The sequence below is a fragment of the Populus alba genome, chromosome 9 (assembly GCF_005239225.2).
Source record: "Populus alba chromosome 9, ASM523922v2, whole genome shotgun sequence".
Classification (NCBI taxonomy): Eukaryota; Viridiplantae; Streptophyta; class Magnoliopsida; order Malpighiales; family Salicaceae; genus Populus; species Populus alba.
Genome location: NC_133292.1, coordinates 9,947,400 through 9,971,737, shown reverse-complemented (window position 1 = coordinate 9,971,737; position 24,338 = coordinate 9,947,400). Strand labels below are relative to the sequence as shown.

The following is a 24,338-nucleotide window of genomic DNA, read 5'->3' as shown; positions in this document are numbered from 1 at the left end:
GAAGGCAGGTTGCATGCTTTCACCATCTAATGAGAAGACCACAACACAGTAGCAAATCCACAAGGAATGATATTGAATTATTCATGAATGGGTCCATACATCAATAATTTGAATCAATTCATGAGCATTGTTCCAAGCAAGAAACAAATTAATCTGTACAAAATACCAATACAATCACTAATCTTGTGATACATATTCATTCTACTAATCTTTTCATGATTTATAAGACTTCTATAAATTCCTTCACGTCTTTACAGTATAACTCCACAAGGTAATCCTGGGAGACAGTTTAAAAAATGTGTCCGCTGATGGAGCATTTCCAAACCGAATTCTTTAAGGAAGATGTCCCGCGGCCCCCACAATCCTTTTTTTTTTTTTTTTTTTGACAACGCAGAGAAGGTCAGCACTGAAATCTGTACACCCATGAAAGTTGAAGTCCTGTTGAGTTTCAAGCATTGATGATTATTGTAACCATATAAAAAAGGCAGCTTTTTGCTTATTTTAGAAAGTTTCCATTCAATCTATATATTCACAAATACATCTAGCTATACACATCATGCCTTCAAGCACTAAAGTTCGGATGAGACAAGGTTCTTGCAATGACAATTTTGAGTTATTTGTATGAACAAAAGCAATATATACATGAGATGGAAGTACTCACCACTTCACAGCTGAGAAGAACCTCATCCCCTCAAAGATTTTGTCCAGAAGAACCCTTTCTTTCTAGTTGAGTGAGTCTCCGTGGAGGATCTACTCCCTTTGGATCCAAATGAAAAATGTCTCCCCAAGAAAGGCTTCGCCAAGGAGCTTTTCATGCTGGCACTTGAGCCCATCTCGGGACCCTTTCCTTCCTGTCCACCACCTTTTAAGCGATCAAACATGATAGAATGACCATCAAGATCACTATCAACTACTCTGCTCCTCAGTTTCTTGTTTCTAGCCTTCAAATCCGTTTCTGTTTTTAAAGCTTTTTGAGACAGATGAAAGGCCTGCTTCTCTCCCAAGGTACAAAATGGGCATGCAGGATCATACTTATCAATTTCAGGTGTCAAAGCTTCCAAACACTCAGCATGATAAGCATGACCACAAGTTAAGACAGCAACAACGGAGAGCTCATTGCTAGCAATAAGCTTCTGGCTGCTCCACAAAGATTTTTCAGTCAATAGCTTCAAGCAGATCCCACAAGTTTGAAGATCCACCGAAGGAAAAGATGAGTTTCGACCGCTGGATCTTGTCTTCTTATGATTAAAGCCCAAGCACTCGTTATCGAAAGACCAACTTTCTCTATTGGAAGTGGCCGTGAGCTCAGAAAATGCATGCATAGACCAACCATCTGAAGACTCACCATGGCATCCCCGAGTTGATCCATTGCTCCATGAAGGAATAGGAGGCCTCTCATCAGAAACTGGGATGCTCTTTGATGACTTCAATCCAGGGATTAGCTCATCAGATACTGGCATTGTTAGTTGATGTCTAGAAGAATGCTGGAGCCACCTTGGTGTTGAGCTGGCAGGATGTAAGTGACCTTGGGATGGAAGTGGAGATGTTGATGAGGATGAAGATGAGGGCAATGAAAGCGAGGATTTTGCAGGAGATAGTTTCAGAACTGCAGTGGATTCTGTTGACTCCTCCACCTGTAAAATGAACAGATTTGGCAAGCAAGTCATATGGAGAACAGATGAAGTCAATCATAGCGCAAACGTGGATGTTCCTTCCATGAAAAGAAAAACTCTACCTGTTCCAAACTCAAGTCCATTGAGATATTCCTCAAGATGGATTGATCTGCAATAAGAGTGTAAATGATCTCAGATGCAGTGCATGTCAGCTCATGTGAGGTCAAAACCCGCACAATGAATGGATTTATTAGGAGGCGGTACATGTGAGCTCATGAGAGGTCAAAAACCCGCACCGTGAATAGATTAATCAGGAGGATTTTATCAAATGTTCAGTTAGTAAAAATCTTACTTAATGTAAGGACGAACTGTATCTTATGTTTCATTCCCGTATCATACTTGAAACTAGGAGTACAAATTGCCAAAAAAAGAACAAGCAGGAACCATGCAGTATGTGGAAGATTCAAGTTGTCCATAGAAATGTATAGAAACAACAAATCAAGCTCTAGTCATGATTACAGCCATTATTCTCCCATTTAAAAAGATTAGTCATTATTCTGGACTCCATCTTACAGAAGATATCTAAAGACACATAAGAAGCAAAAAAGAAAGTCCCTGTACTGTGAGGATATAGAACATGGCTTCTTGTAGAAAAAACAAGAAAACAAACAGATAAAAATGGATAAGGAAAGGGTAGGAATGAAGAAGAAAGGTCAGGGCAAGAAATAGCACAGAAAAAGTAGTTTGTGAAGGATTGCAAATTTGTTCTTTAAGTAGATCCTCAAGGTCACTCCATGACAAAGTAAAACTCCTGTGGTGATATGCAATAATAGCAAAAGAACTGTTTTTCTCAGATATGCATTCAACATTTCCCTTTTGAGCTAAGCATCCCATGGTATCATACACCCTTTATGAGATATGAGATATGAGATCAATTTAACCATAGACAGAGAACAAACAAGCCTGTAAGTGGACAGTCTATTTATGTAAATATTTTCTGCAAACCTGGTTGAAGAAAGCCCATCTTCAACCATGAAGCATGCCTACCAACGAAAAAGAGAGTACACATTCAGAACAACAACTTGGCTTAAGACAGAAGAAAAAATTCATAATACACCACAAAGAATATCAGCATAAAAACCACAAATATGAAATTTAGGATTTCTTTTTGAAAAATGGGTTGAAAAAATGAATAAAGACAGGATGAATAATTCTGCAAAACTCATCTGAAAAGTTTCTAGATAGGAAAGTGCACTTCAAAATTCCCCCGCAGCGTCTAAACCTTTCTTACGCACAAAATGAAGAAAATAACCTCTACCTTCACAGTGCAGTAATTGCAGATTAATATCTAAGATCATGAAAAACATGTGGCAAATTGAATGTGTAATGAGATTCTTATTCACCACCATCATCATCACTAACACGCAAGCTCTATTACTGGCGGAGAATACACGTTCATATACTAATTATCAAGGGAAAAGATGGGGGTAAAAAAGCAAAGAAAACAAGTTCAAATTCTAGCCATAGGATCTGATAGTATTGCTTTATAATCTCTAGCAAAATAATCATTCACAGTTAAATCAACAAGCATCATCGAAATGGTTGAATTATGAGAAAAGGATAGGTGCAGAACTTGCTACCATAAAATGTTGTGCAGAACTAGTGGATTTATTAAAGAAGACCAAAAAGTGAGGGCCCTATTAGTCTCACCCGGCAATTGATCTTGTTAATTAATCATGAAACTAAATCACATGATCATTTCAAGGTTGTTTTTTAACAGAATTAGGACCCGGTGGCTTTCAATTATGCAGTTATTCAAGAGTTGCAGACAGAAACTATATTCCCATTACTCCGTTTTCTCTTTTTAGCTTCGCACTTGTACTATTTGAAGCCTTCTATTTTTATTTTTTATTTTTTGCATGATAGTATCACTCTATCTCATGGCAGACATTCATTGTATATATGCAACCTCCAAAATGTCAAACAAAAACTTTCTAGCATGTAAGGACTCTCTGCCCTTTACATCTTAAATTTCTACTCCAGAGCCGCAATAAGATTATCACATGCAGACTCTCTCTCTTGAAACCACAATGTTTAGCCTTTGCAACCTGAATTGTACCTGAATTGTCAAACCAGTCAGAAACAGGTTTCTCTAACATGGAAATTCTTTCCCGAGTGCAGGGTGAGCATGTGATGCCAGATCATATTGTCAGAAATTAGCATATAGAGAAGACCCTCGTATACTGTAAATTTTACCATTATTGCTAAATTAATCAAGGTGTCTTCAGTATTGAGTTTGCAACCAAGAGGTTGCAAGATCAAAACCTGAGATTACACTTCATACAGAAAAGTTGAAGGGTATGATTGTCTCGGAATCTCATTTCCATAATATCATAACCAGACAATGAGCTTATTTTAGAGCGTGAGATTGCTAATCTTTGCATAATTTTCCAAAACCCTGAGCACTGCATGAGTCCTGCTTTGGGTATTTATTGTTCCTTGTCACTGGTTTTCAGTAATATTGGAGTATATTTCATCTTGAGTTTTGCTTCTCATTTACTGTAATAACTAATAAGGTTCCATCACCAAATCAAATGAATTTTTCATCCTCATCATCTATAACTATAAGAAACTGAAATAGTTCGATCTCTTCTAAACAGTAAATATGATCAATCACAAGGGCATTGCTTCTGCTTTGCAATCTATGCATTGATATGCAATATAAAGCTAATTGCAACAGTATCTTAAATAGAGAGGGAAATTTCAGAATGAACTGAGAGATCATGTGAAATAGATCAAACGAATATTAATGTGAAGAACCTCATGTACCAGAAGTTTACCTGAAGTAGGAGTCCTCACACGAGCAGCAGTTCCTTCAGATGTTGGGGATTTCTGCCATGTACGTCTCTGGAAACTCTCCGTTGGGCTTCCATCCTCAGATGCATAGGTTGATTCATGTTTAATATCTGATCCATAATTCCTGCTAATTCCACCAGAAAACCAACCGATCGAAGTATCTTCCCCTGCTACTCGCCCTCGATTATCCCATCTAAAGCTCCAAGATGGTGAATAACGAATATTTCTATGCAAGATGTCACCACCTGGTCCACTTACTATATTTTTATCTCTAGCAGCAACACAACAAGCACCTCCCATGCTCAAACACAAACAAAAGGTGTCTTCAAATTCTAACACGAACCCAAAATCTTCACTCACGTGCACCAACGTCCAAACAACGGCAACTCAAATTTCACTACCATCACTCTCAACGGGGAAAACCCAGGTCCAATTCTTCCTCTGCAATTAAAACAGGCAAAAAAAATAGAGCACCAATATTAATCACTAGTAATTTCACATCTAGCTGAAAACACAAAATCCAACAGCCACATGCGCTCTGAAAAAACAAAAGAAAATGATCAATAACAACCAAACTCCTCTAATCTTTCACAGAGAGCACACTTTGATGATCTAAAGCTAAATTTAACCGCAAAGTTGTTTCACCTCAAGAACCCAAGTGACAACAGTAATATCCAGTGATTAAAAATTGGGTTTCAACTCGCCACCCGCGCTTTTAATCCATTTCCATCACCAAAAACGCATAGCCAAAATCATTTCAACACACACAAAAATAAAAAAAAAATTCATATAAAAGACTACTAAAACAAATAGAAAATTAATGGGTGTTGAAAATTCTAGAGGCAGCAATTAAGAAAATTCCAAGTCAAGTTTAGTTTTTAAAATAGTAGTCAATAATGAACTAATTACCAATAATTCAGTTCACACTAGCTGATTTTCGAAAAAAATAATTAAAGAAATTAAAAAGAACACGGAAATTGAATCTCCTAACTAACTAGTAAACTAAGGAGTGTTGCTCCAAATCCACAAATAATAATAATAATAATAATACAAACCAAAAAAAAAACAATTATAATTTAAAAAAAGCTGTACCGAGTAGTCAAATTTGTAAGAACAATTCAAAATCCAAAACCGACTTGATCGAGAGAGGCTATCCTTACCTTGGTCAGAGGAAAGACGACAGCGTTTTAAAACGACAAATAGATTCTAGAGAGAGAGGATGCGGAGCGGTTTTTAGAAAGAGAAAATGAAAGAAAGAGAGTGAGGCTGCTGGTGCTTTTACTTGCAAGGAGAGGGGGTCGTCTTTTACGGGTTTAATGTTGACGACGTTAGAATTTGTTAACGGGATTCGACGGTTTGTATTTTGACGGTGATAGTATAATTATTTTTCATCTTGTTCGCGGTAAAATTTTAAATGAAAATCAAAGAGTAAAATATTTCTGGACTTAACGAAAAAATTAATATTTCCTGAATTACAAAATCTTTGATTTTTCCTTTTAAGTATATATTTTAAAATTTATTCCTTTTGTTAGAATTTCATTGAGAAATTGATGAAAAAATCTTTAAAAATCCTCTCAGTTCTTGCATGTTTTCCTAAGTTAGCAGAGAAAAGGATAGCTGTGCTTGGTGGAATGGTACCTGCCACTGCCCTGATGCTTGTCGAGTTGCACTTTTCTCTCTTTCTTAAAAAATGTAATTATTAAAATTATTTTGCCCAGGTGAAAATTATACATCGTACTGGATCGATAATTTTTTTTTTAGTTTTTTTAATATTTATTATTAAGAAGATGAGATTTGAAATCAAAAAGTTTTTTCGAGAAGAGAGGGATGAAAATAATTATTTTTTTCTCAATAAAATAATAATTTCATTAAATAAATCATTATTTTTGTACGTCAAGATAGATTCCTTACAATGCAATTATCTTCAAAGCAACACCGATAACTTGAATGATTGACAACGCCTACGGTCTTCAAAACAATAATTGGTATTTTCAATGACTTGAGTTGTAATAATAAATAATAAAAAAAAAACTTCATAAATTTATATACATTAATTGCATACATAAGAATTGCTTACATCCCACGTATACATCTGAGTCTAAATCGTCATAGAATAATAAAAGGAATGGGCTTCAGCTTCACCATCGAATCAAGAGCCTTTCATTCATATTTTAAAAAAGCTACAGTAAATAGAGAGTGTAAATAGATGACATAATGATGGTGTTTAGAACATGGTACCGGCTGTGGCTGTGGTGTAAAATGTTTTTTTAATTTATAAATATATTAAAATAATATTTTTTTAGTTTTAAAAAATTATTTTTGATATTAATACATCAAAACAATATGACAACATAAAAATAATTTTAAGCAAAATAAAATTTTTAAATTTTTAAAATACAAGGTTTCAACCGCGTTTTCCAAACATTACTTTGATTAGTTGACACGCTATTCTGCGGGTCCATGTTATTATTTAATATGATATTTAGGCGTTGTAAGTGTATTTTTATTACAAAAAAAAAAAAAACTAATAACTCTAGTTATAGTTCCCATCAACTAAATCAGCTAACTTTATTTGAATTATATTGGAAAAAAAGAGGGGAAGGGATAGCAAATAAATAAATATATAAAGCAATCACAGTAACATGAGGTTATTTAATTGGTTATGTTTGATGAATTTTTTTATTAAAATTAATTTGTAATAGAAATCGACACACAGATAAATTTATTGAATAAAATAAAAGGAAAAAAAATATTATGCAAGGTTGCGCATATTAAAAACACAATTAAAAAATAAATATTTGATTCTGTATAAAATATAAAAAAATACAAATGAATCATCCTGGCCTCTTAAAAAATTAAACACGCCCAATATAATAAAAAAAACTGTTATGTAAAAAAAAGAAGCTAAAAATGACAATTAAAAATAACAGAGAAGAGGTATTAATTGAAACATAAATTAAAAATAAAATAAAAGGACATGTAAGAAAGAGGCATTAATAAAAAAAAAATGAAAAGAAAGAAAATAACCAACATGAAAAAAAAAAAAATACACTACCAACATGGATTGGAAGGTAAAATTAAAAATACAAAACAATAAGAACAATGATCAAATTAAAAACATCATTATAGGATTAAAAAAAATGAACATGTAGGATTTTTCATTGTCTTGTTTTACATAAAAAAATCATAAATATAAATCCGAAAAACTTATACACCAATCTAATTAAATAAATAACAAACCATTATGTAAATAAATGAAAAAAAAACATTAACAATATATAAAAACATAACTAGAAAAATTGAGAGATATATATAGATCAAAATATTTAATATCTCAAGATGGATCATTTACTTGGTTATGTTAAATAAATTTGTTTACTAAAATCACTTTGTAATAAAAATCGACACACAAATGGAGCTTGTTGAGTAAAATAAAAGGAAAGAATATCATGCAAGGTTGTACACACTAAAAATATTATAAAAAATAAATATTTAATTTATATAAAATATATTAAAAAATAAGAATGAATCAAACCAACCTCTTTAAAAAAATAAATATACCCAATATAATAATAAAAAAATCGCTATTTTAAAGTCAGAAAAATCAAAGAGAAGGGTATCAACTAAAACATAAAAAAATTAAAAAAATTAAAAAGATAAAAAGATATTAATTAAAAAAGTAAAAATTTAAAAAGAAAAAAAAAACCGAGCCCAGAAGTTGTTGGGTTTGGTAAGCTAAGCTAAACATATCGTCCATCAAGAAAAACCAGTGCAAGGGCCTTTATTTTCTCCTTAATTTAATGGGATAACCAATTGTTAAGAAAAAAAATAGATGACATATCATTTGAAACTTCATTAGTATAGCAAGAAAAGCAGGGTATAGGTTTTCTCACCCAAAAACCCATTTTAATTTTTTTTTTCTATCATAAAACACCTAGTAAACATTTGAGGAGCCTTGTTAAACCAATTCATGTCTTTTAAAAAACGCAAAAACTTGTTCCATAACCTAAAATCAACCAGAAAACAAAAAAAATTACGAGCTCATATATGTTTTTCTAATTATTTGCAAGGAAAAAAACACATAATTTTAACTCTCTCTTTTTATGGAACCACTCAACATAAAAATTGATTATTCCAGTGGTTGAAGTTGTCGCCAACGATAATTTTCTTTGTCAATGCTAAAATCCAATGACCCTCCCTCTGTCATCTACCAATAAAATACCATGAAATGAGGAAATTAAGTTCGTACCAAGATTAATTTTGTTGAAAAATAAAGAGATCGGTCATGTGATAACTACAAAAAGTAAAAAACAAAAATTAACTTTTAAAAAAATCTCAAAAGCCCCCCGTGTTACACGCATTTTTCACTTTATTTATCTTTCTTTCAATTCAAGCCATTCATTAAAAAAAAACATTTAATTGATCTCTAATTTAGTTTTAAAATGGCTCAATCATGCAAAAAAAAATAATGAAATTTTAAATATATATTTTTAAAATATATTATTATAAGTCCACAATAAATTATATAATGATAAACAATAAAAATTGCTATAGTATTTTATCCACGAGCTTTATTTTTTATTAATAATTCTATCACATAAATCTAACTCCAGGATTTATATACATAGACATAAAAAAAAATCTAAAACAGTGAAAGAGAATGAAAAAAGAAAAAAATAGAGGATGTCATTGGTGAGAATCACTAACGGCAGCTAAACGATTGCTTTAAAAAAAAAATGATTTTAGGATTTTTCAAGAGAAAAAAAGAGAGTTGATATCAATTAAAATACAAATTTATCAATCTTTTTAATATCTGGCACTCCTCGTCTAATATCCTAGACGAAAAACAAAAAACATACAAAAGCGAGGGCACGCTAATGGCAGGGAGAAAGAATCTTGAATCAGAGATCTCTGGATGCTTGAAGAATTCAGGAAAGAAGGAAAAACAAGGGAATATATGTTGATGAAAAAACAGAAGAGAAAATGGAGGAATAGACGGCAGATAGAGCAGTACTTAACCACCATTTACCAGTGATGCCTTCTACAGTACGCGAAGTGCGCAGTACGCATTCGATTCTTTTCAACATTTACCGAATTCTTAAATAAAAAAATATTTGAAAATAAACTCTCGAATACTTCCGTAACATTGGTCTCTGCTCTGCTAGTGATGACAGTTAAATGAGAAATTTTGTGGCACAGCAATGATTTTCAATTGGTGGTTAGAGGAGGAGGGTGAAACGTAGCAAACAAACCGTCTCACATTTTGAGTTGTGCACGTAAATGGCAGAAGGTTGCTATATACTATGGTTGATAATGTGGTTTTGCTTATTATTAGCACAGAGTCAAGAATGAGTGGACTTTTAACGACAAGCTTGTTAATGGGATGCCAGATATACCCTCCAAACTTGTCCAGCTTGCCCAGTCAAGAGGGATAGAAACGACTTTACTGAACACCTAGGTTTAGAATCTGGGCATGCAAAGCAAGCTTCTGGGCAAGGTCTCTATCAAGCTGGTGGTGTGGAGTGCTTAGAGACGCTAAATTAATCACATAATTAATATTAAAAATCTAAATCATGGGGGATTAGGTGCGTCACCTTTGCCAAACTTTAGGTTGCAACTCTCTTCTCTCTTGTACTGTGATCACGAGCTCGTTGGAGTGCTTGAAATTACAATAATAATTATTTTTTAAAGTATTTTTAGGTTAATTAGAAATGTAACACCATCCGTTCTCTTGTATTTCCTTTTTATGAACCCTATACATTGATATTATTCTGGACATCCATTTTACTATATGAAAATCAATCTTTATCATATATTATAAATGCGAAAAATCCATATATAGTTCATATAAAAATGCTAGTTTAGATGTAATATAAATTCTCCAACCCCATAATTCCCACCAGTTATCCGACAAGTTTAGGACGGAGACGTTTATGAATTACTAGTCCAGTAATTACAAACCAAAGCCCAAGAGGGTGTATTACGGGATATATATAAATGGGCTCGAAATGGCATCAAGCTAAAAACTAGACCAGACAGGTACGGAGGCCCAGACTTAGCGCTGATGAGCCTAGCCCAATAAAGTAATAATAAAAAGAACTGTATTTACAAATGGAAAACATATTTTCTTAAACATGAGGTGTCCCTGGCATATTCAGCCTTGCCACGTACAATTTTAAACATCCAAATATTATAATGTTCTTGCATATCATCATGTAAATTCTAGATTCCCAGCTTTAACATTTTTTTCTTTACCTTTCCAATTTATAATATTGCTCCTTGCTTCATTTTTTTTTATAGTTTTTTGTAAAATATAAATTCGTTTTGCTAAAAAAATATATGGATTTATATATATATATAATATATACCATTTTATCTTGTGATATATATATTTTCTTTAAGATAGGGATATCTCTATGCCAACTTTATATAAAAAATAAGTATTTTTCTTGATTAGTTAATTTTTTAAGCAGAATATAAGAAAATGATTTATTTTTTTTGCAACAGGATTCGAGTTTAATATAATAAGAGACTGCAAATTTAATGGGCTTCCTCCATTGCAGGTAAATAAAATAAAATTATGAGCTATGTATTAATATTGAATAAATCTTGGTTATTAAATTTGTTGATTTACATGCTCATCGTCTTACCTTTTATCAAATAAAATCATGGTTGCAGCACTAATAAGCTTGACAAAAACTGTGAATAAATTGAGTGCACAGTCTATGAATATAATATAAAATATTCTCATGGAAATTTAACTATTTTAGATATTACTTGTATTCTATCCAGCTTATAAACAGTATTATCATCTAATTAATCTATACCCTTCTTGTTTTTGTTTTTTTTTTTTTTACAATAATTCTTAACTTCTCCTTTTTAAAAACAAGAAAACGTAAAAACATTTGGAAGAAATGTACTTCACCTTAGTTTGTTCCAGCATCGTGTTGCATAACGAAAAAAAAATTTTCAAGAAAAGTAACAGATTCATATTGTGTCAAAATCTTCAAATTGATATTTTTTTTCTCTAGTTTTCTAAACAGAGATGGATTTTCGACGAGTAAAATTATAAAAGATATCCAAACGAGTTTGTTCATGTGCTGGTTGGTAGGGCATGTTATATTTCATACTCATCAAACCTTCATGTTATGTTCATCACGACATTGGCATTCAAGCACTCTACGTATACAGCACATGAATTTTCTGAAAGCCCGTGATATGTATTAGCTAATGAAGTATCAATCCAGTGATTAAACTTCATAAATTGAGGCTATACATGGGAGTTAGATTAATGTCCAGAGTTAAGATCTCTCAAAATATAAATTCCAGCAAAGCAAAGCAACAACATGTAGAGATAATCAAGTTAATTTACCATGCAAACATACGTACGTTTCATCCAACTATAAAGCTATATAAATATATATATATATATATATATATACATACATAACGTTGTTATAGGGTACAGAACTTAGTATATATATATATATATGGGGGGTATATATACTAGTCTAGGACACACACAACACAACTTACATACGCATACGTCTGGATTTCGTTTTGCTTAATTTATTTATTCAAATATACTACTGCTCGGACTGTCTGATCAACCTCTTTAACATGCATGACGGAACCAACCATCAGTTTGGTATGAGCTTGAAAGGAGGCCTAACTAGAGCTGGAGCTGGATTGTAGTTTCCATAGTCTTTGGTATTAGCTCTCAGAAGCCTTTCATGGATAGTTGTCGCTTCGTTGTTGTGCGATGGCTTGCCTGATATCTCCTATATATACCATGGGCAATAATTGTGAGATGAATTAATCGTTAGGGATTACATATGAGAATCATAACGTAGCTGCTAACATTCTAACAATGATTCATGATATAATCTGGGCATGTGAGCTATATTACATCGATCCATGGTTAAAGGGCAAGGCTAGTACGTGTTCTTTGCACCATCAACAGCAGCGACAACGAAAAATCTCATGATTATAATCCAAGAAACTTACCAGCCTTGTTAATTACTAATTTTTCATTGCTTGCTCCTTAATTACAAAGAATTCAAACACTTTAGAGATTTAATTTTGTTTTTGACCGTTTACTAGCTATTTACAAACCTCGTAAGTGGCGGCACTGACCTCCACTTCCTCCGCCAACTTGTTCACAGACTTGGACAGTCGACCTGCAATTTGAAGGCGTGTTAATGGCAAACTAATTTTCCTGCTACAAGTCACAAATTCCCAACATAAGAAAAAAAGAGAGTTAAATCGATCAAATTCCCCTGGAATGTTTGTTTGCATGCATGTTACCCTAGCTAGCATGCATAATTGCAGGTTTGGCACTTGGTCTACAGAAATATCTGCAGGTTACAGAACCCACAGTTGATTGAATCTTGTCTAGATATTTATACTGCAACCCTTTTTTAAGTGTGTGATCGTACGGATATGCACCAAAAGCTGCAGCAAAGAGACAGAAAAAGGAGCACAGCCACCTGCAAAGGAAGTTGATAGAAATGATGCTGAAATAAGGAGGAAGAGAAGGCTAATCTTCTTGAGAAGCATGAGACCCATGTTAGGCAACTTTGTCTTTCAAATCCTCTTCAGGGAGAGTACGCTTAACTAAACCAGCTTCCCCTCTATGTTAATTGAAACTAAGCACTAGTTAGGGTGGAAGACTTGGAGATTATAAACCGAACAGCGATTAATTTATTAGAAACTTTAGCTTTTAAGTATAAAATTCAAAATAAAAAGGTAAAGAAGACCACTTTTCTTTTGTCGGGACTACAAGTCTACGAAGTTAGTGGATTTATATAGTTGTTAATCCAGAGAGGGTGGCCTCAGAGGAAACTACCAAAATCTCCCTCCATCTTTAGAAGCTGGAAAGTATCAATGGAAGGAATTATCTTCTGAAAACAAAGCAATTAAAACCCATAAATATATATAAATATAATAGGATAACGAAAATATAAAAGACGCTTTACGAATAGCTGAATTAATTCCCTTGATTGAATAATCAGGTATTTATAATTATATATGATGGTAATTAAGTAGCATGTAAGACATAATTAAAAAAGAAATCATTAGTTTTTACACATCACACGGAATTAAAGTCATATTAAAAATAAATAAATTTATCGAGCTCTTATTAAATTTTGAATTTTAGATAATGATGAGTCAGAATTAGTTATTGTTTGATCTTTGGTTGTGTCCTGATTAATTAATTAATTAAAGATGAAGTTAGGTTGCATAAAATAGCTTTTAAATATGATTGGTGCTTCCACTTATATCCTCTACGACAAGGACATCCCATCAAATACAAATGAAAAAAATAAATAAAAAATACTAGTGGAGAATAAACGAAGTCACTGTGAGATCACAAAGTAACTTTATCTTCCTCCTCTTTTCTAATATAATGGTATTGGGAGTACTCCTACCCTAGTTTACCATTCCCATAAAATTAACAAATACAAACAAAACAAAAACTTTGATATGTTATATGAGTAAATTTATTGTTTAACATTTTTTTTATTTGTAAATCCATAGATAATTTTATTATTGACGATAGATTTTTTAATATGCGAGTACATTAATAAAAATTTTATTAATAAAATCAGTGTATAAATACTGATAAAATTAATCAGTGTGTGATCACCTACAAAATATTCCATATGGAAATTCAAAAATTCCAGAAGTGTTAATTTGAGTAAATCCATCCTTAATTATCAAATTATTGACCAATCTCCTTGCTAACACTTCTAACTACAATGCGTCAAGTTTGAACAGAAGTACACACGACTAGCAAATATGATTAGAGAATATTTATGTGACTTGTGGTGTATATCATGGACTAACACATCAGCGTAAATGGCAATTTTCATATCATCTTCTTCGACCTAGAAATGTGATACACGGGGCGATGAGAAGTTTGTGTTTTTTTTTTTTTAGTTGCATGATAATAATTTTTTATTTTTAAAAAATTATTTTTGATATTAGTATATTAAAATAATTTAAAAACACTAAAAAAATTTAAAAAAAAAATTTCAATTTTTTTTTTAATTTTTTTTTAAATAAAAAAAATATTAAACAACTCAATTAAGGGACCTATGATAAAATGCAAGAGCATGCTTGTCTTGATAATTCCCACTCTCCCAACAATATTATCATGGTGGTTCGTCGCAATAGTTTTAATATCCGCCACTTCCATAAAGCATGCCTTAGGCACCTACTTTAGCATATCGTTTGCCTTTTGATCTCCAGTGAATCAAGGAACACTAATCTATACCCAAATAATTAATTAGAGCACTATAGCCAGCTCCTTGCTAGACCCAATAGAAACATAAATTACAAGCAATTCGATTATATAAACAATCACTATCTTTCTCTTTTTGAGAAGGGATGAAAGAATAAAGCTAAATCACGCAACAAATTCCGGTACAGAATGAGGAGGTCAGTTTATGCTAAAAGTGGTCGGAAAAAATCCGACTTGAAATGGGAAATTTCGACTATTCTCGTCCTCCAAGTTTTTCTCAAGGGTTTCATTAATAGCGTATAAAAGGACGACGGCAAGAAATAAATTCATCCTTTTTATATATATATTTATACTCGAGTCAAATCTTCGCATCAAAACTATTAGAATATAGGAAAAATTCTTAAATTTATCCTACATTTACATCAATTATTTAATTTTAACTTTGTATTTTTATCTGTTAGGAAAAACCCTTATGTTTATTGCTAATTATTTGTGGTTAAATCTCGTAGTTAAATATGATGGCATGGCTTTTGGTGCAAGGGGGTAAGAAACAAAACAAACGATTCTTTCTTTCTCGCACGGATATGGAGTATGGACAGCAGGAAGAAGGAAAAGGAGCACATCCACCAGCAAAAGAAGCTGATGGAAATGATGCAGAAATTATAAGGAGGGAGAGAGAGCTAACCTTCTTGAACACCCATTTTAGGCAACTTTGTCTTTCTAATTATTTGCTATTTTTCTCTCTTCAGAGAGGGAACGCCCGGACGGGCCTCCCTCTCCATAATAATTGAAAGCACTTGGAATCGAAATCTTAGAGATAACAAACCGATTGACGATTAGTTTATTTGAAAAAAGAAAACCAAACTTTAGCCTTTAAGTTTAAAATTCAAAATAAAAGGTGAAGAAGACCACTTTTCTTTTGTCGGGGACCGAGTCGATGAAATTAGTGGATCTATGTGGTGGTTGATCCATAGAGGGTGGCCTTAGTGGAAATTATTAAAATCTCCCTCGATTTTTAGAGGCTGGAAAGCTTGGTTAGATGATGATGATGATGATGATGATGATGGAAGGATTTCTCTTCAAATACAAAGCAAAGCCAACGCATAAATATAGACAGGATAAAGGAAATATATCAATATGGTGTTACGGATCAACAAAAGATGCTTTGCGAATAGCTGAACTCACTTAATTGAATAATAGGGTTATAATTAACTTAATTAATTATTCATGGTGGTAAGTAACATGTAAGACATAATTAAAAAATAATCACGTTATATGATTTTTTAAAAACACTTTTATAAAATGATCAAGGTTGTCGGATTAGTTTTCACACGTCAAAATTAATGAAGTTTTTCCTAATCTAATCTTAGTCGGAACATCTAGAATTACATGTATAAAAAATATCAAACTTGTTAATTTTCAAATTTAAGATATCTGAGTCAAAACTTAATATATACCACTTAATTATTACTCTCCATGAAAGATTCATATATCAATATCAAAGAAAACTAGGTCATGAATGCTTGTTGATTTGAGTTTTGAGTATATAGAGTGCGTAAATGTGTGTAGATGTATATGGGCTACAGAGATTATGTAAAATAACTTGGTTGGTATAGAAACAAATATGTGTAAGTAAAACAAAAAAATATATATATGTTGCGCAATTGTTATAAAAAATAAAAATATATATATTAAGGTATGTGCATGGTGAGACAAAGATCCTCTCAAGCCTGTAACGGAACTCGATGCGCATGGATTTTCTTAAAAAAACATTATGTGTTTTAATTTCCTGATAATCTTCAACCCCGACAAAGGATAACCCATCAAATACAAATGAAAAGACATTGGTGAAAAATAAAGGTATTAGGAGAAGCACTTCGACCCTGGTCGAAGTAAACCCTCCCTTCCTTGTCTTGTGTATCCAATCATCGGCCGATCTCCTTGTCAACACTCCTAAAAGCGTGTCGAGTTCGACCAAAATCACATGATTAGCAAGCATGATTAGAGTAGATTTATCATTTTATGCGACTTAATTATGTGGTGTATATCATGGACTAAGACATCATCTTCAGCCTAGAGGGAGTTTGTGGTTTCTTTTCACCAGTGATCGGAGGACTGGGAGAATAAAATGGAAGAGCATGCTTGTCCCAATAATATTATCATGGTGGGTCATTCCAATATGTTTAATATCTGCCACTTAGTGAAGCATGCCTCGGCACCTGTTGATTTTAGCATGTCTTTTGCTTTTCGATCTCCATTAAAAATACACACGCAGGCCCCTTGATCTTATCAGATGCCCCGATCCAACATGGAATACATCAGATCACATTATTTTCTTTTCATTTTATTACCTCTCCTTGCTTTTCATCATTTCTCAGATACATGGAATCGAGGAAGGAACATCCGTTTATAGTTTATACTACCAAGCAATTAATTAATTACAGCACTGTAACCTACTTGCTAGACCCAATGGAAACATAAGTTACAAGCAATTCGATTATATGATCGTTATCCCTCTCTTTCTGAGAAAGTTTTCAAGTTAAATCATGTAGAAAATCTCCGTAGAGAACAAGGAAGCCAGTCCATGCTAATATTGTTCGGCAAAAATCTAATCCGAAAGAAGTTTTTATTCTTATTTTTTAATTCCTGATCCTATCAAATACCATGTCATCATATTTGACTATCAAATTTTACAACCATGGTTAATAATAATATAATTTAAAAAAATTTAAAATCACAAGGGTTTTCTTACCGGATTAAAAGTTAAAACCACGAGATAAAAAATAATTAATCAATACAGATATAGGATTAAATTAACGAATTTCGCCTATAATATATAGACTGGTCAGTTTTCGGAGTTCAGCAGACATGGTAGATACATGACCAAACACATCCAAGACTCCACATGCTCCTGTAGAAATGAAGAATCGGGATCCGCTAAGCATCCATCGATATAACTATGATGTTGAACCGGTATTTATCGCCTTGTCATCTTCATGGCGCAAGCTGTTGGCTCGACTGTAAGCAGCTTTGGCACCCTGAGAAACAATGGGAGATTGAATTGATGAGACTGTTTAATGCTTCATCATGAAACAAACATCAAACAACAACTCTTTACATGGACATGGAAGAAGGCGAGCATTACTCACTTGGAAGATTGTTCCAAGTTTTTTCAATCCTTTAGCCCGTGACTTCAGGACATCACGGGACACACTAGGGTCTTTCAGTACCTGAAACAGAAAACATAGTTAAGAAATCTTTCTTAATTTCATCATGCAAACCATCGTTTTTCATGCAGTCCCTTACTAGAGATCAATCCATACAAAATGTCTGCTGAGTCTTAACACAAGTTTAAATCATTTTCGTAACCTCTTGAACCTAACCTAACATTCAGAACCAAATAGGCATTCATAGGATATCAAATCTTGCATCGCACAGAAGAAAATAATGGAAGACAAGATGCTTAACACGAACTGAATCCAGGGAGCATGCTGGTGCCAAACTTCAACATACAGCAACTTGAGGGCATGTGATACGGTCAGCAAGTAGGTCGACTGAGGTGTATGTTAAGCATTTTTCCAATGAATTCAACTGTCACCTCATAATTTTCAAGCATGTCAGCCTAGAACTTTGTGACAGGACAGAAAGAAATCACCAGAAGTCACCAGGTAAAATTGGAATAAGGGCATCTATCAAAAACCAGTGTGTTTGTTTTAGAAGGCAAGCGAATACTTCAGTTTGCTAATAACAGGCGGAACTGCATTCTAGTTCCTCTTAATCTCTTCAAACTACCAATAAGATGTGAAAAGTTTTAAATTAGCAACCATCTAATTAATTCTCTTTAATTCTTAAAAAAACTTAGAACTGAGATTTAATGTCATGAGTCTGTACACTAATAAAAGCCGAGGGATAACCCGTTTGGCCACCACTATTCCATAACATCGTAACTCGAAGGCTTGCAGGATAAATTATGATGCCATAAGAATAAGAAGGGAAAAGAGAAACAACTTACTGCTTGGCACACACGTGATAAAGTACTCTCAATATCAAGCACATTGATCTGCCAAAGTGATTGAAGCATAGAATCCTTCTTATCTTCAAGGATTTTCTGCATGCTCTCTTCTTGGTTTTCTACTCCATTCAACTTCTTTAACTCCTCCCGTATTTGAATTAAGGAAACAGCACCTGCAGAATCAAGAGAAAATACTCTTCTTAGGTTCCGTTTAAATTATAAACTAACATGAATGACCTTGAAGCCTGTTTCAAGATATTGAAGCTTTGATTTCAGAGAACTGTACCTGAAGCAGCCATTACTTGTGATTTCATCAGGTGTCCTTTATCCCGTACCCATTCTGCTAAAAATGGCACCTTCATATACCGTCTGTCCTTTCCAAGCTCCCTAGCAGCTTTCCTCGTGTAGATATAACCAATGGTGTGCAGCATAGCCTCACCAAATGCTGATGATTTTAGTGGTTATGAGTTGAATTAGAAATTCAGGAAATTTTATTTTTAAAGCAAGAAGTTGATGAGGCAATTCCAGCAGCATTTGAATAATGCACAATTACTAAAATAATACTCTTTTCATGTTGCTATTTAGCAAAGACTTTTAAGATTAATATTTGAAAGATAACTCCTGCATGGCCGAAAACCTTCATAAACTCAATATTGGGTCCGATCTACCACTGCCCTGTGGACTAGGATGGGCACAGCAGCTTGGACAGTATTAGCATCACCTAGGAATTGCCATGGAATCCTGAGTTATGTGAAAGGATATAAACAAGCTTCAGAAAAGGGAAAAATAAATGAAGTGATGGTGCATGACATAGTGGCAGGGAACAGGAGCTACTTCCACATCAAAATAGTTATTCTCCAGAATCCTCTAGCTGCACTTATATGCTCAAGAAGAAATCATCGGGTTGGACCACACTGATATACCCCAGAAACAACCACTAAAACAAGAGGACATAAGAATTCCTTCTTACAGCAGGTTTTCCAGAATGAACACTGCTCAGAGTTCCTTACCTATTTTAAGTGATTCAAAATGTTAGCTGAGGAAGAAAATATACCAGCTGTAGAGAGGCGGCGTGCTTCTGACTGGGCCCAGTTTGTAAACTCATTCTCCTGGCCTTCAACAAATGTTTCAAGGCGAATTTTGAGATTTGTTATTAGCTTTTCGTCTCTCTCTTTCTGCAGCACCTGTTGATTAAAAAATAGACAGGGGCTTTTATGGAGTGCACCAGACGCTGACATTGAAAAACATAAGTAAATAAAATACCTTCATCTTCTCTTGATTTCTCTGCTGTTGCATTTCCTTGTCCTGTATGTCGTCTTCATTTTCAAAAGATGATAATGTAGCCAGTGCAAGTTGACCAACATAATCTTCAAATAATTCACTCCCAAATAGCATTCCAAAGACAGCTGAAGGATCCAACATGATTTCCCTGGAAAAGAAAGTATCTCTCATGATTTCTTCTGGATTAAACAAGAGAAATTAAACAAAGATTAAAAGAGAAACACAACAATGATTAACAGAGGAAACCATTACAACACAATATTAGTGTAAGATGGAGGACAAGTCATTCCCTGATAAAATTAGTATCCTGCTAAATGGTTAGAGCCCTGGAAATGAACAAGTCAGTGGCCAAGTATATTGAATGGATTAATGTGGTCTTCTTGGCAGTGTGCAAGTCCCAACCTGGCTGTATCCAACAGTTTTTCTTCATTGTGAGAAAAAAAATTATACTTTTCTTCTTCAATTTTTCTTCTGTAACTTCTATATTTTAACCTAAGTAGCATGTATTTAAGCTTCATTCCCTTTTTTTTTTATGGTTACAAATTTAATTCCACTAGGATCAATCGACTAAAATGCAAACATATTTGGAGCTGTTTTTATAATGAAACATCCTATCTTCTATTTTCCTGCAACTAAAGGCGTGTACCTGATTTTGCATTCAATCTTCATCAATTTCCCATTAAAAACTAAGGGAATAAGCATTTTGGCAAAAGCGAAAAATTTCTATAACTAAAAGTATTCCTCTATGTTGTGTTCCAGAAAGTCCCCAAAGAAGTTTAAGTAGCAGAATAATAGCAAGCAATTTATAGTAGAAAAATTTACAATCTTGTTTTACATTATTTAAACTTACTCTGTTATTCCTTCCTTTCCATACTTGTCATATCCTTCACGTTTCTGAGGATCACTTAAGATCTGGTATGCTTCACCAAGTATCTAAAAACATGTATCATAGCAAATAAACAAGCACACAGAAGCTCAACAACAGATGAAAGTTGACACATAAATGTCTTCTTCCATTATTTATATGCTCTCGCCTTTCATAAACCATCAAGGAATGAAATGAAAAGGCAATGCGCTCTGATTTGCAAAGCAAGGAGGCACACTGGGTCCAAATAAATGACAATTGTAATAGACATTAGAACTTGGTTTTCCTGATTCTGCGGCGGTACAGTTGATTATTTGTTCTAAAAGACAAATAACTGACTAGACTAGACTATGCCACAATAACCAAGATATAGTCTTCAACGATGATCAAATTTATTAGCTAACCTGAAAATTATCTGCAGCTTTTGGATCACCGGGGTTTTTATCGGGATGAACTACTTTTGCCTGTACAAACACATAAAACCACACTCAATTACAATCCCACGAATCTGAGTAAGTGAGCAGGATAAAAAAGCGCTTTCACATGTTCATGATAAAAACAAAAAAATTTTAGCTGCAAATTAAGCCCATATTTCGAAATTCACAGCCCTCTTAAAAGAACAACTTAAGTGCATTATTTTTTTTCCGCCCATAGGATTGAAGCTATAAACCTTGTGGCTAATCCACGAGATAGAAACTACTTCCATTGAAAGCTTAAGCTCACCTTGAGATAGTAAGCCTTCTTGATCTCTGCCGATGACGCATCGACACTAACCCCCAAAATGTCATAAAAAGTTGTATCTTTCACCATTGGTTTTGCTTTCAATCTTGATTTACGAGAACTACATTTAAGATTAGAGAAACCAAGACAACGAATCAGCCTCATTGACAAACCAGAGAAAGTAAATTCCATTCAGCAAACTGTGTTCATTTCTAAACATCAAAATAATCTTTCTTTCTAAGAGAAACAGCATGCGTTGCTTCCAGATTATAGAATGCCATGCAGCATACCTATAGCTTCCTCATTGATAAACGACATGTAGCAGAATCGGATCAAAAAACCAGATAACAAGATCGGGTTTTTGATAAAAACAAGGAGATTCTTATCATGATCTTAACTTATACTAAAAAAAAACCTGTAACACATAAGAGTATTAAAGAAATTACAAAAAAAAAAAAACGAAACAAGATCAAGAATCTTGAACTTACATTACAGAAGATTAAGAGAAAAATTAGAGATAGGATTGTAAAGACACGGAGGCTTGTTAGTTTCTCGCAAAGAAGAAGTGAAACTAAAGGATCAAGGTAAGCAAGCGAGAAGGGAAGGATCACGTGTCTCCCAGTCAGCTTTGGATGAGCTTTTTATACTTTCGAAAGTTTTTAATTGGCTAATAAAAAGAAAAGAAACATTAACCAATAACCATGTCAATGATTATAAGAGACGGTAACGTTTTGTTTTGGAACTGAAGAAATTAATTCTGTTATGTTTTCTAACTTAAACTCACTTTGAAATTAATTCTGTCGTTATTACTTTAATACCCTCGAGCCATAAAATTAAAAGAAAAAAATTATAGTTTTTCGTACTCAGGGTAAGGTTTTTTTAAAAAATCAACACGTAGTTTATCCGGTTTCACTGAGTTGACTCCGCCAATGAAGTAGCACTCAGTTAATCCGGTTAAAAGTTTATTTAATTTTAAAAAAGTATTAAAAATAGTTGTTATTTCAACTTCTTCTTTTTTTAATAAAATTTAAAATGATATTATTGCTTCAATATCATTTTAAATGGGCCTTTTCACTTTCTCAGGAATCAGAATTTAAATGGGCTTCTTAAAAGCATTGCAATGTTACTTGATTTGGCTTGGGCATCGCTGATCCACTAATGCCCTTGCCTGGACGGTAGGTCTAATCCAGGATTCCACATGGGCCATGAAAGCCTGCTTTTGTCATTTCTATTTATCCCTTCTGTAATGGAATCAAATGAACCTCCATTTCCCATGCGGCATGGACTTTGACAGGCGCAATATATATATATATATATATATTAAAAGTATTTTTATCTAAAAAAATATTAAATTGATATTTTTATTTAGTATTTCTTATTGATATAAAAAATTAAGAAAAAAAAAAATCTCTCTCCTGGAAACTTCTCTTTCTCTAATCTCTAGGGTCCAAGGAATCGGATATCCATTTGCTTTTAAGAAAATTTAGTCCAGAGGTTGTGGGTTCAATTTCTGTGAGGCGCAACTATTTTTTGAACCATTTTTTTTATCCCGTTCTTTTACTTTTTAATTTTAATATTTTTTTAAATACTATTATAAATTTTCATTTGAATTTAATTATTTTTCAATTATTACATACCAGACAAGGAAAATTAATAACAATAATAATAAACTGTTCATGAAAATTCTATTGAAATTACTTTAATATTATTAAAATATTTAAATTGATTTTGAACTTGATTTTATCACATTTATAATTTCTTTTAGTTTTCAACTACACAAAACATGAAAAATCTACTTTGATATTTTTTTGGTTAATTTACCTCAACAATAATAAAATGTTTTTTAAATATAAATAATAATTTTAGTTAAAAACATTATATTGGCTAAGATAAAAAGAAATACTCTAAAAAATTTATCTTTACAAGAAAAGAAATAAAACATCTATATTTTAAATTTAATAATAACGCTAAAAAAATTATTAAGACCCAAAAGTATTTTTACATATAAAAATTTCCGAGTACCCAGTTGCATACTTGGTGTATTTGGTATTAAGTTTTAAAAGTGCTTTTAAAAAAAATTAATTTTTTTTTTTTACTTTGAATTAATATATTTTTGATGTTTTTAAATTATTTTAATATGCTAATATCAAAATTAATTTTTAAAAAAAAAAAAATATTATTAACATACTTTTTTAAATAAAAAATATTTTAAAAAATAATACAATCACACTATCAAACACTCAAACACTCACTCGAGCTAGGATAACCTAAAAATACCGTGAACGCAATTTCTACCTACGAGCACCAGGCCTAAGGACCTAAATAAAAACACTCGAAGAAAGAAAAGACGACGGGCTTAAGCTTTGATTAATTACCCAGATATCAAAGTTCAGAACTGGAGACAATTCTGGGATCCATGCTCAAATTTACCTCTGGGATCACTTACCAAATTCCTAACCTAAATGTACATTACTAACCTGGCCTTTTTTATATTATCTGTAAGAAAAGGGGCTAGCTTCCTTGAGTGGAAGCCATGCTTCTCCTTTTCTCATTGATCCGTGAAGTCCTCCATGCTCGGAATCAAACGAGCCTCAAATTGCAAGCAGCATGGACCTTACTGAAAGCTAAAGTTCAATCTATGAGCTAGGACTTTACCAAAGCTGTCTGCCCTTGCTTCGTCGAAAAGAAAAACGTCGAAAAAGTTGCTCGGAAAAAAAAAAGGAAAAGGAAAAGACGTCGAAGGGA

General features: G+C 33.0%; 3 protein-coding genes across 5 annotated transcripts; all 3 read right to left on the bottom strand.

Moving 5' to 3' along the window:
* Positions 1–54: 54 nt before the first annotated feature.
* LOC118058930 (uncharacterized) lies at positions 55–5,784 on the bottom strand. 3 transcript variants are annotated; one of them, XM_035071729.2, is made up of 5 exons: positions 5,630–5,784; positions 4,454–4,910; positions 1,736–1,782; positions 662–1,634; positions 55–438 (listed from the first exon to the last, which is right to left on the bottom strand). In XM_035071729.2, exons 2-4 carry the CDS (start codon positions 4,767–4,769, stop codon positions 684–686), a joined length of 1,314 nt encoding a protein of 437 aa, XP_034927620.1. In that variant the 5' UTR covers positions 4,770–4,910; positions 5,630–5,784; the 3' UTR covers positions 55–438; positions 662–683. The 3 variants fall into 3 exon arrangements, with proteins under 3 accessions (XP_034927620.1, XP_034927622.1, XP_034927621.1); XM_035071731.2 differs by having other exon boundaries at positions 55–413; XM_035071730.2 differs by lacking the exon at positions 5,630–5,784 and adding an exon at positions 5,115–5,618.
* A 6,034-nt stretch (positions 5,785–11,818) lies between these two features.
* Positions 11,819–13,147, bottom strand: LOC118058929 (protein CASPARIAN STRIP INTEGRITY FACTOR 1-like). Its single transcript, XM_035071728.2, has 3 exons — positions 12,959–13,147; positions 12,585–12,649; positions 11,819–12,250 (listed from the first exon to the last, which is right to left on the bottom strand). Exons 1-3 carry the CDS (start codon positions 13,035–13,037, stop codon positions 12,110–12,112), a joined length of 285 nt encoding a protein of 94 aa, XP_034927619.1. The 5' UTR covers positions 13,038–13,147; the 3' UTR covers positions 11,819–12,109.
* Positions 13,148–17,486: 4,339 nt separating this feature from the next.
* Positions 17,487–22,243, bottom strand: LOC118058928 (chaperone protein dnaJ 10). Its single transcript, XM_035071727.2, has 10 exons — positions 22,082–22,243; positions 21,597–21,714; positions 21,278–21,337; positions 20,859–20,941; positions 19,991–20,156; positions 19,782–19,911; positions 19,014–19,172; positions 18,728–18,900; positions 17,865–17,945; positions 17,487–17,753 (listed from the first exon to the last, which is right to left on the bottom strand). The coding sequence occupies exons 2-10, from the start codon at positions 21,681–21,683 to the stop codon at positions 17,673–17,675; spliced, it is 1,020 nt and encodes a 339-aa protein (XP_034927618.1). The 5' UTR covers positions 21,684–21,714; positions 22,082–22,243; the 3' UTR covers positions 17,487–17,672.
* Positions 22,244–24,338: the final 2,095 nt, after the last annotated feature.

Bases quoted from the DNA above. Each gene is read 5' to 3' on its own strand.
- LOC118058930 (XM_035071729.2), bottom strand. From the start codon at position 4,769: ATGGGAGGTGCTTGTTGTGTTGCTGCTAGAGATAAAAATATAGTAAGT. The intron at 1,783-4,453 runs GTAAACTTCTGG...CTCTTATTGCAG, and splicing joins TGTGAGGACTCCTACTTCAG to ATCAATCCATCTTGAGGAAT. The intron at 1,635-1,735 runs GTAGAGTTTTTC...TTCATTTTACAG, and splicing joins TGGACTTGAGTTTGGAACAG to GTGGAGGAGTCAACAGAATC.
- LOC118058929 (XM_035071728.2), bottom strand. From the start codon at position 13,037: ATGGGTCTCATGCTTCTCAAGAAGATTAGCCTTCTCTTCCTCCTTATT. The intron at 12,650-12,958 runs GTGGCTGTGCTC...TTCAAATTGCAG, and splicing joins TCTATCAACTTCCTTTGCAG to GTCGACTGTCCAAGTCTGTG. The intron at 12,251-12,584 runs GTTTGTAAATAG...TGGTATATATAG, and splicing joins TCAGTGCCGCCACTTACGAG to GAGATATCAGGCAAGCCATC.
- LOC118058928 (XM_035071727.2), bottom strand. From the start codon at position 21,683: ATGGTGAAAGATACAACTTTTTATGACATTTTGGGGGTTAGTGTCGAT. The intron at 19,912-19,990 runs GTATTTTATTTA...TTTAATCAACAG, and splicing joins GAAATCAAGAGAAGATGAAG to GTGCTGCAGAAAGAGAGAGA. The intron at 17,754-17,864 runs GTGAGTAATGCT...ATTGTTTCTCAG, and splicing joins AACTTGGAACAATCTTCCAA to GGTGCCAAAGCTGCTTACAG.